Source organism: Enoplosus armatus, chromosome 3 (assembly GCF_043641665.1).
Source record: "Enoplosus armatus isolate fEnoArm2 chromosome 3, fEnoArm2.hap1, whole genome shotgun sequence".
Taxonomy (NCBI): domain Eukaryota; kingdom Metazoa; phylum Chordata; class Actinopteri; order Centrarchiformes; family Enoplosidae; genus Enoplosus; species Enoplosus armatus.
This window is the reverse complement of record NC_092182.1, coordinates 17,172,081-17,184,485: the sequence shown is the minus strand read 5'-3', so window position 1 is coordinate 17,184,485 and position 12,405 is coordinate 17,172,081. Positions and strand designations below refer to the sequence as shown.

The 12,405-nt window shown below is 40.2% G+C and overlaps 1 protein-coding gene across 1 annotated transcript in view; it reads left to right on the top strand.

Annotated features, from left to right (window-relative positions):
- syn2b (synapsin IIb) overlaps positions 1 to 12,405 on the top strand; it is a 69,804-nt gene that overhangs the window by 31,636 nt on the left and 25,763 nt on the right. The window contains exons 2-3 of the mRNA XM_070901998.1: positions 5,807 to 5,864; positions 7,835 to 7,926. Coding sequence (XP_070758099.1) covers positions 5,807 to 5,864; positions 7,835 to 7,926 — 150 coding nt within the window. The remainder of the gene's footprint in view (positions 1 to 5,806; positions 5,865 to 7,834; positions 7,927 to 12,405) is intronic.

Sequence of the window (12,405 nt, the reverse complement as noted above, 5' to 3'; positions counted from 1 at the left end):
CCCCGTCTCTCGCCCAATGTCGCCTGGTTGAAACAACTCCAAAGTCTCAGCATCCACACGTTCTTATTAAGCACAGCAAAGCCAGTAGTTGCTAACTAACTAGATTTTGAAGCTATAATGTTCATCATTATGTGCTCATCTAGATTTCTTATTGTGTAGAAGATGTGAGAGGAGAAGCCAACATTTGACTTGTGACCCCTTGTTTAGTTGTACAGTATACACCACAACTTGCAGATTTTGCCAGACACATACACACACACACACACACACACACACACACACACACACACACACACACACACACACACTCACACACACACACACAATGTATGTGCAGTGTTTGGGATACCTGCCCCTGCAGGGTTAGGGGAAGGAGGATAATGGCAGAAGGAGGTTTTACATCCTCCTGTGCTGCAGCTGAATAATTCAAGCGACATCTTCACCTCAGGGCGGAATACATGAGCCAATACCACTGATTTAAAGCTCTGTATGCTGTGCATGTTCAAGTCAGCGTAGCCAATCAGGGCACTGGGTCTTCTGGCAGACTTTTCTCTTCTCACATTATGTGCACAACGGTACACTCAAACACTCAATGTTTGACTGAACACCAACAATCCTCTGCATGGAGAGAAAAAGTTGAAGATAGAAGATTCTTCTTTCTGTTTGTCTTTATTTGAGCGTTGAGTGTTGACGCAGTGTCAGAACTAGCTTCCAAACCTGCATTATGAGACTGCCACAAACATCAGCCTGAGCTGTGTGGACTGGATTAATAATGTCAGTTTGTGATGGTAAAGATAGCTACATTATTAGATAATTAGTAGACTGAATTCAATAAGTGATAATTAGTATGCCACATAGAGAAAAAACAAAATGTTGTTGATTTCTGTCTCTATGTTTATTTGTTATTTGTTATCTCTATCTAGTTTTGTCCTTATTGACTGTTACCTTCACATCTGCATCCAACTTAACATTATTGTGTTTCTCATGTTTTCTCAGCCTTTTCTTCTTTAGTCCAACATGAGTGAAGAACCTCTGAGCCTGTGGTGTGCTGCTGAATCAATTTGTCATTACTATCTACAATATTAGTGTCTTCTTCAGTATGCAGCATGCTGTTTTCTTACGCTCAGCTTTCCTTCCTCCTGTCATTTTTGTAGTAGAGGGTGTTGTATGCTGTACAGATTGTAAAGCCCCCTGAGGCAGTTTGTGATTTGTGATATTGGGCTATGTAAATAAAACTGACTTGACTTATGGCATTCAGTAAAATGTACAGCAAGAAGTATCAGCTTCCATAGAGACTGAAAATGAATTCTTGGTCCGCAGCCAGCAGAGCTCACCAGCCCGTGTTATTCCTTCCACTGTACTCTCATTTTCATGCCCCTGTCTGTCTGCACCTGCAGTAAAGACAGCATGCCAGCTAGCCAAATAATTACACTCCTGCTATCTCCCATCGCACTGGAGCTGACAGGACTGCTCTTTTTGTGCCCTTTCACCCCAATAGTCAGAGTCTTGTTTTACACAATTTCCACTCCACTTGTGGATCAAGTGGTGAGAAGGCTAGGTCGTGTATAGTCTTGTGTTGCCAGAGACATTAAGCTGTGCCAGATTTTTTGTATAGGTCTTTTTGCATTATGTGAATTTCATAAACCATTCAGAATCATTGAGGTCCTGACTCTTAACACTGTAGCTCAACTGTGCTCCTGGTAATTATAGTAACAATTTTGTTTTGTGTGAGCCTGCTTATTCCTTGACTAATCTTACCATTGATTATTTCCATTGGTAGCAATTATGTCAACATGCTGTTCCCAGAGACTGATGTATTATTTTGTGTTTTAAAACACAATAGCAACACAATCTGCCACGATCTTGTCTCACTAAACCCATTAAAACACAGTCGCTCATCACACGCGGCTCATTTGTATGCGTCCCAGTTATGTGTCTTTGCATTGAATCGATCATGATAACCACAGAGGGGAGAGAAGAACAGGTGGGTGGGTAAAAATTGAGCATTTAGAGGGAAAATGGGAATTAACTGTAGCTGCGACAGGAGAGGGAGTGACAAGGAACATCGCCTGTCATAAGTCATTGCTCAGACATGATGATGTTGATGTGTTGGGATAAGATTCAGTGCAAAATCTTAAAATCAGGAACGTAGTATCTTGATAATTGTGCAGAAATGGCTACTAATACCCAAGTCCACACTGCAGCTATTGCACATTATCTTGTAATGCACTCATTCCTTCTTTGTCTTTCTCTCTTCTTCTTCTTCTTCTTCTTCTTCTTCTTCTCTCTCTTTGTCAGATTTCTCTCTCTCCGTCTCTTTCTTTCTGTCATTACCGTGCATTGATCTACAGGACCATGTCTCAGACTCTTGGACTCCACAGATCAATAATGAAAGTGGGTTCGCATCAAATGAACCCTGAAAAAAAAATGGAGTCAACCGAGCTCAGCTGTTGAAAGTAGCCCAGCACAGAGCCTTTGGTCATGTTGTTTTCAGTGGCATCCTTATTAGCTCCACAAACTGCATCAGGGACTGGACTCAGATACTAGTCCAGTAGCTCCATACCAGCCTGTTCAAATAACTAGCCAGAACCATTTCTGTGTACCACATGCTACTTATTTTGTATGGTTGTCTGTCATTTTAATCAGCACTTATCATTCTATTATCCCTCGATATTTATATACAAGTTAGTATTTCTCATCCTCAAAACTCGGACCATCTTCATTACTCAGATGTTGACTCAAGATGTTTCTGCTCGAGCTGCTGACCTCATGAATTAAAGCTATTTAAATTCATCTTTACTTTGGTCTCTCAGGCCAGCTTGCCTCTGCACTCTAAGTTTCAGCCGCATTTGGATAATAGTGAGCGAAGTCTAAATCTTAGTATCACCCACATAATGACTAAACAAATAGGTCTGCAGCAGTTACTATAGAGAACGAAATGGTTTCCACTTTGTACCAAAATTCACGTGCAATTCAGGACTACAAAAAGATTATATTGCTTCCAATCTCTTTTTTTAAAGTGTGGTGGTGGGGGGTCATCATAAAATCCATTCAAACCACAGTTGAGTTCATGCTTGCTGAAGGAAGCATTGCTGACTTGCATTCTTTAAAGTTTTCAAGTCTTATTATAAGACAGTAGCGGGTGCTAGCAATTGAATATAGCAAACTGTAGGGATGACCTGCCAGAGGTGATATATTGCTTAGAACTTCATAATGTGTGGCATCCTTTAGCCCAACAGGACTGAAATCTACAGCCGTGTTAGCTGCCCGATGAGGCTGTAATTTTCTTTACACACAGGAAAACAAAACTGATGAATAAAGGAAATAGAGTGAAAACTTTTCAATTCCCACATTGTACCACTATGTGGGTTGAGAGTATTGCCTGAGGATAAAAGCAGTTGTAAATTTGTGATGGCAGCTTGTTGCCACAGTGCTACTTTTTCGATTCTGAGCCAAGTGCACAAGCTTTTCGTGTAAATAGTTTAAAGTTTAAACATTGTTCTTCTTTGGTCTGTAATGGATCAGAGGTAACAGGCCATTGGGTTCTGAGCACTGTGCACTGCAGGTTGATGCAATGTACTTGTGTGTTGAAGCTACAATAATCAATATTCATGTATTAAAAATGGATCAGATGACTTTGTGTAATGCAAAAAGGGTCACTCAAAGAAACAAACCCACAGAGAATCATCTCAGCTCTACTCAGCATTCAGCACCTCTCATTGTTTGGGTTTTCTGGCTCAGAAAATCTGCTCTCATCAATCCTAATTTTCAGCTGCGGCATCAGAAACTCTGATAAACCCACCGTACGCTACCTGCCCAACACCAAACAGCAGACAGACAAGGTTAGCGACTAGCTGGTGAACACAGTGGAGCATTTAGCCGCTAAAGAGACAGGTGCAGACCAAAAGTGGACTTTCATTCATCCAGTGGCCTCAAGCACAGCTCAAAGTAAATGTTACTGTTGCTGTGTATTTAAATAAGTAATTGTTTGCTAACACTTCTGCTATAACACACACTTTTGCTTGTGTTTACAGCTTGTTCTGCTGCCCCCGAGTGGCCAAAAAATATAGTCATGCAGCTTTAAAGCAAAAAAGTAGTTTGTCATTCCACAAAATGAAATCTAAAGATTGTCTTTTTTCTTTTTGTGACAAGCATGTATGTATGTCCTGCATGGCTCTGTTAGAAGAAGTCATATTTGCACATGGTGTGTTTTGCTATGTGGCAACTACATTATGCTGTTTTGATGGAATATAATGAGGAAGCTATTTCAGCAGCCTCTCTGAACACTATAATTGTCCATTACTGTGTTGGCCTGACATCCCATATCTTTGTGTATTGTTTTGCCTTGGGCTCTGCAGATACTGAACACATGCCTTTTTAGACCCATTCAATGGCAATGGGATTAGGGATGATTGATTTTAAAATATATTCCTCAGAGAAACTGTAATGTAACTTTTGAATTAAAGCTGCAGGGAGTGACGACATTTTTCAGTCTGAAACATGATATAACACGTGTGCCGCTTGTTTTTAATGATGTAAGATGTTTCAGTGGTGTAAACGTAGCAACATTGCAGTGTGTTCAAGCAGCTGCCCTTGCTGGATAAAAACACAACACACACGTCAACAGAACTGCACCTTCTAGCGGGACTGAAAAAGATTGTTGTTGTTGTTGTAATTCTAAGGTCACTAATTTTGCTGCCGTGATTATTGATTGTTGGAAGTGACGGCGTCATTCCCTCAGAGTGTTTCTCTCACAGATGGTCTGATCCTAATGAACCAAACTAACAAGCCAGATGCCTCCGTGCTGCACTACACAAGGTCCTGTGAGGTTATATGGAGGGACTCTTACATACATTTTTAATTTAATTGGAGCCATGAGTGCACATACAATCTGATTTATATTATGGTACATAAGCTGGCATACTGTTTGGTGGGGATAAATGATTTTAATGGAGGATTCAAGGGGGTTTAAAGAACCTGTTGATGAGAATTAGGTTAGATGAGAAGAACAAAGACGAACTATTGCAGGCAGTGCAAGAACAAAAACATAAAGACAAGGAATAGGGAAAAAAAAGAAAGGACTCTTTGAAGGTTAGACGCTATAAACTTATCTCTGTTTGTATTATCAGCCATGACTTCAAAAACATGTACACACTTTCTGGTTCGTGCTCTTGGGTATTGCTTCATTTAACTTCAGTGTATGGGTTGATGATGGACGCAGTGTAAACCATCTGAGATGCATGTTGTGTAAAATGAGACGTCCAGAGCATTTTGTCTGTTTGTGTGTTGGCTGGCAGCCTGCGCCTCTCTGCTTGTCTCAGTGTCTCTGTCGGTCTGTCTTTGTCTGTCTGCTCTCCATCTGCCTGCCTGTGTGTGTGTGTTTACTTCTAATCTGTTCCTACATCGCTCTTGAGCAAGCATCAGGCAAGATATTAAGACGTCAACATGAAATCACACTGTTATTGGATGCATTCATCATTCAAACTGCAAGACGACATTTACTATTGCAGCAGAATTGCGGCCCTAACTAGAGTTTAATGTCACCACCCAATGACATGACACTAATGGCAGTTTTGGTGTGGCCACACTGATCAGCTGTATCTTTTGAAGCTGTTCAAAAAGCTCATTAGAATAAACATTCTTCAACAGCTGAGAAAGTTTGGCCTTTCAAAATGCACAAGCAGGCATCCATTTTCTTTCTCTCATTTGCTCCACAGGGAGTGTGATGTCCAGTAGAGGGCAGCATAGACAACTGAGAGTGTTGAAATGGCAAACTAAATCTCTTCTCTTCTCTTGTCTGTTCCAGGGCCAAAGTGTTTCGGGGAAAGAAGGTCCTTGGGGACTACGACATCAAAGTGGAGCAGGTATCATATTGATTTTATAGACTTATGATGCTGTAGAATCATTAATAAAAGGTTGAGAGGGATCAGAACTGAGATGAAAGTGAACTGACACTATGTTCACGTTTGATATGGAAATGCATAGGCTTTCACCGACAAACTGAGACTCTGGTGCCCTGGCACATTTTCAGTAAGAACAAAAAACTCTTTCAGATAACCTCTACTTGTATATTGCTTTATACAGCAGATTATACGTTCCTAGAAATAACTTAGAAGCAAAAGTGTAAAAGAAGTTAAAGGTGTCACTCAGGAAATGTGTGAATTGTCACAGGTTTAACCAAGTGTCTCTGCCTGTGTGTGCTAGTCCACCACTTGTCCTTACAGGATGAATCCTACGGATTTTGTTGATCCCCTCGCTTCATCTAGCGCCACCTGCAGGTCAAAATTTTAACTTAGTCAGTGACAACTTTATGACGTTAGAATCAGAATCTGTTTATTGCCAAGTAACATACATTACAAGGAATTTGCCGTGGTCTGAAGGTGCTATTGTTTCGATAACAAATAAGTAGAATATAAAAGGTAAAATAAGAATAAAAATAAAAATAAGATAAATAACAAACAGTGCAGTGACCAGAGGGGGGGGGGGGGGGGTGTCAATGTGAATTTGTCAGGTGCATGACCTTTGACCCTTGATTTCCTCCAGCACATTTCTGGTTTTGAGTGAAATATCTTGAACTACTGGATGAATTGCCATGACATTTGCTACAGATATTATAGGTCTCTAGAGGATAAAGTTTAGTGATCCGCTGAGTTTTCTGCCTAGCACCATCATCAGATCAACATTTGCTCAATACTTTATGACCAAATACCAGGAAAAACGAATGACATTCCCATCAGTCTCATCTGTACTTTGTGGTTAGTGCTGATTAGCAAATGTTAGCATGCTAACAGGCTGAACTAAGATGGTGAACCTGGTAAATATTACATCAACATGCTAGCATTGTCACTACAAGTATATTAGCATGCTAGCATTTAACTCAAAGAGAGCTGCTGGCATGGCTGCAGACTCTTACTGTAGTCTTGTATTATACACAAAGATGTTGGTCAGGAATTTGTGTTACGGTGGTTTGCAACACTGCCTGCCACATGGAAACTGCCAAGTCATTTTCTTAACATTTTGCATCCTCAGCAAAAGTTAAAACCACCAGTGCTTCAGATGTATTACACCAGAACATTGGTATCATGTTACTGTACATAGTTAAGTTATTTCTTAACAGTATGTGACATCTTGGTTTCATATTGTTGAACCACCTAACCAGCAAACCCCTTTGCAGTACTTGGTTACTGCATTTGAGATGACTGTTCTGGGTTTCACACCAAACAGTTTCACACCTAATAGATGTTGACAGTTAAATTACAACCTCAAGCCTCACCACAGAAACAAAAATAGACGCCAGAGGAGACAGGAGTCGGCAGCTATGAGTCACAGAGAAATCCTCACTATGTTTGCAACCACACCAAAGACAAGCATACGGGCATCATTTTACTGCGATAACAATACAACAATTATTTATATCCCAATAAATACAAAGTATATTAAGTAGACGCATTGACAAAAGTGTGTGCAGTGCTAAGGTGTTTCTTGTCTTCTTTCACTGCTTCTGCAACGGAAGTTTGTTAAAAGTAAAAGTAATTCAGTATTTATTTACATTTTGTTTTGCTCCTGGTACAAGTCATCAATTCAAATGATAAAAAGATTGATGTCCCTGGTATGAAAATAACTCTAATTATGGAATAGAGTTGAATTATTACACCTTATCTGGTATATAAGATTCTACAGTTGTTTATTTAAAGCGCTAGGAGCTGTTTACAAAACTGGTGATTGTGCAACATTTACCATTTAATGGGATTCATGTGCATTTAATAACTTCTGTATCAAGACTTAATGTGTGAATCTGATGAAACTGTCGTGTGTCCTCTTTCCATCCTCATAGGCCGAGTTCTCAGAGGTCAACCTGGTCTCACATTCAAATGGCACCTGTAACGTGGACATGCAGGTCATCAGGGGCGGGACCAGAGTGGTCAGGTCAGCACCGCATACGCGCACACACACGCACACACACGCACACACACGCACACGCACACACACGCACACACACGCACACGCACACACACGCACACACACGCACACACACACACACACACACACACAGTTCTTCTATGATTCAGAGAAGCTCAAACTGTGTTACTTTTTTAGTCAAATCCTTCTTCCCAAACCCCAAATCCTAATTTTATACCTTTCTTTAACCCTGATCATTATCCTGACTTTGACTGTAAAATGAATCCCAAAATACATCCAAAAATACAAAGCCTCAACCATTAATCTCTTCACTGGACCCCTGACTGTAAATGTAAAACCTACCTCAGAAACATTGAGATTGATAAATGCACTTGCACTTTTTTACATAATGTGCCTTCATTGTGTTGAGTATTGTTGGCCACTGCCATTAACCGTTGCATATTTCAACAATATAAATGTTTTCCACTGTCTGTAGTAAATTAATGTAATGTCATCTACAATCCCAGAATGCAACCAAGAAATACAAACCTGGACATAATCCTCTTTTTTTGAGGACATTTGGTCTTCACAAAGACATACATCAGTTTTCAAGGCCAGGTATAGTACCCTTGATTGTGTATGAAATTAATTGTTGTACTCTTATAGTTTAATTACTGTGGCCCACAATCCCCAAAGTAATACAAACATGACTTCAACCATTAATCTAAACCCAAAACCCAAAACCCACCCCTGAAATAATTCCCCACTATGGAGGACATTAGTTCCTTGCGTTAATTTTCCAACCCCAGCATGGTGCTGCTGTACCATGTTAATGCATCAATTAATGACAATCCAAATACTTTTCTGTGAGATCAAACATGAAAACCTCAGAATGCTCTTGGAAATAATAAATAACACTTGTTTACTGCAAGCTCTGATCAGTGGAAAAAGGGCAGAGGCGTATGACCACAATCATAACCCACAGACTGGCACAATAGATCTGTGTACAAACATGTGACCTTACTGTAAATCAGACTATCACACAGACCCAGTCACACACCACAGACCACAGTGACACAGACACCAGTGTCCCCGCTGAAGACTAACGGTGATTAAGCAAGACTGTTACTCCCACTGCTCACCAACCAGTGAAACCAACAGGAAATGAAGACGGCAGCCTCAGTCTGACAATCAGCATCTCCGCCCTGTTATTATGCTTTATGAGGGGTTGGTCCACACATGCTCTCACGCAGACATACAGTCAACAGTGACCGAGACTGAGATAGTGTGGATTCTGGGAAACTTTGATTCATGGCAGTACACAGAATGATTCACATTCACCTATCCTGACAGCGTCACATCCACAGAAGCATTATTCTTTTACAACATGTGTCCTCTGAGCTCTTCAGAGACCTCCAGAGATGCATCATGGCCTCACCCAAACATGGACTTGCTGTGGAGGAAATGAATTAGTCCACAACATAATTGTCAGTCTGTCTTGTTGTCTGCTTGTATGAGTTCACTGCAGGCTTTATAGACTCTTTAACTATCTACATTTGTCTCTGTAATTGCACTGTGTCCATTGATTTCAAGTCAAAGCAGTGATTTTGCTAACTGCTCCGAGTCTGAGTCTGCGTGTTGCTAAGTAACCCTCACCCCGAAGAAGATGTAGTCTTTTCAAGTCTCTACGCCATCTCAGCTCCTCTTATCTCTATTCTTATCTTTTATTGCTTTTTATCTTTTGTTTTTGTTTTGACAGACTACAATTGAAAGAACAAATATTGAGTGAAAACAAAAAATGATGAAATGATGAAACAATATACTAGGACCTACAATTTATTATACATATTTACAGTATAAAACATCATAACTACGTCATCGTAACTATCATACTGCGTGGAAAGTCATTTAAAGTCTGGTGTTATTGTATTTTTTCCTCTTGTTAACAAATCCCATGAAAAGATCCAAACCAACAATGTTTTATGGCCTTTTCACACCTGAAAGTTCGAACCAAGGTTTGTGTTTTTGTTGTATACATTTGATCCGGAATGTTTTGGTTTCACATTGCAGTTATGTGATCACACTAAAGAACTATACATGACATACGTCCTGCTGCCATCACCTACGTGAGCTGCGTCTCCCTATACTTGCAGTTGATTGGTTTGGAGATGTCTGGCATCAGCCTGTCGTCGATTCGACAGGTAGCCCTCTATCACAGTTTGAATGAATGGAGAAAAATAAACAAACAGATTAATTTCGTTGCCACTATAACAATATTATTATGGCATTACTACCATCAGCACCAACTTCAAACCAGCACTCGAGACTCTTTTTTTGTTTTGTTGCATTGTTTTTCCTTTTTACGATTCTGACGATAGCCTGCCATAACTTCCTGTAAGTTCTGAAGTCCAAACCATCAAAACAAACGTTTTGGTCCGCACTTTCAGACTTTTTAGTTTAATCTGAAGTAAAATGACGGTGTGAAACCTCCCCGGGACCACGGATCAAATTGAACCATGCTTCAGTTTGTTTCTAGTGTGAATGTCAGTGTGAATGTGTTTCGTGCTAATTAGCAAATGTTAGCATGCTAACGCTCTAAACTAAGATGGTGAACATGGTAAACATAATCAGCGTGTTAGCATGCTGGCATTTAGCTTAGCATTTGTTTTATATTTAAAAACATGCAAAGTGCACAGTGAGAACTCCAAAGTGAAAGCTTAGGATGGCCGTGGCATTGCTGGCAACACTGATTCAGGGTATTAAATTGTGAGTCGTGACCATGTTGATCTTTACAGCCTACTGTCAGTAATGAAGAGATTACAGTCACATTAATTGCTGTGTCCTCTCCACCAGAGTCTTTTTTTTGTTTCTTGGAGTGTCTGATTAGTATTCTCGGTGCATGAAGAGCTGGTGGTGGTCACACTGGGCCAGAGTTTTCTCTCTCCGTCTCTTTTCTCTCACTCCTCTCTACGTCTCTTTTACTCTGTATTTTTTCTGTCTGCCTCGTTTCTCACACCTCTGCCCTTTCTCTCTCTCTCTCTCACTCTCTCTCTGCTTTTCCTCACATTCCCTCTCTCTCATACACACATTCGGAGACAAAAGGAAAAATAACAGGAGTCGTGCCCTATCACCATCAACCTTTCACTGAGCTGAACTGCACTGAATATTGTTTTTGCCCTCAACCCACTGGTCACTAATTGCTTCTGCGAGCTCCAGAGCTGTGGTTTTTAGTGTTTTGCTATGGAGACCGAAACATTTAGAAGTAAAACATAAGAAAATAAAATATAAATCCTACAAAATTGTTATACATCATAAAACCCCAAACTTGGAACTTCTTATTGTCTGCCATTTAGCATTTGCCTGCGAGCTTCACCAGGTCCACCTCCAGCAAGGGGTGGATACCACTAAATTTGCTCTCAATCTCATGCCAACTAATCCCAGAATCATCGATAACAATACTGATACTGATACTTTTTGTTAGTAAAAGCAGCAACAAGTCCTCCAAATTACACGACTAAATACATTGTCTGTCCATGCTATCGAGAACGACGAACGATTTGTCTGTGACTTCCAAAATCTTAACCATAGTGTTGTCACATCATAAAAATCCCTGTTGAAAACTTCATCCGCTTTATGATGTGACAACGCTCTGGTTAAGATTTGGTTATGTTTAGGCACCAAAACGACTTGGTTAAGTTTAGGGGAATAATCATGCACCCCGACTTCCTCCCTACGTGGACTTTGTTGCTCTATAACGTCACCTGACTTTCTCCTTTGCTCCTGTCATCATTACTGCGGCTGCTAGACGGCTTTGAACATAAACATGTTGTTTTGTTGCACTTGCTTAAACAACTGATGCTCTTGTTCTTCTTGGGAGGAAAGTCTCCTAATGAACATGTATTGGAGAGCAATGTGTCTGTAATAAATTGGGGTGTATGCATCATTAATAGACTAATGTGATCTAATGTGAGACTGGGTGCTGAGTGAATGCTAGTATTAAGTAATTAGGATCTGCTCTGATTTGACATCCAGCTAACTATGAAGGTAACAGTGAACAACTGGAAACTATTTCTCAAATAATCTAAAGAGTAATTTTAACATCTTTCCTGTGAGACACTTTTATATTCAACAATATGAGCAATGTCTGTTTATTAGAGATTCTTTGTTGACTTAATCATCAGCCACCACCACTTAGCTGCTCACTGTCTAACTAAGTAATGCATTAAACACATGAAGGATCATCAATCGTTTTGTTCAAGATTCACTGATTCCATTCTGTTTAAGTGTCCCAGACCTCCAGGTTTCTGCCCACTCTCACTGTTTGCAACATAAGTGTCCACAAAAAAGTACAACCATAAATTCAATTTAGAAATATCTGACATCATCCAAGCTGGGGATCCAACTGAGGCAAAACTCATCTCTTGCTAAACTGTGTGGTTGCAGAAGAGGGACGATGACCGGCTCCTCCTGCTTTTTTTTTAAACCTGAGCTTAAACAACAACAAAG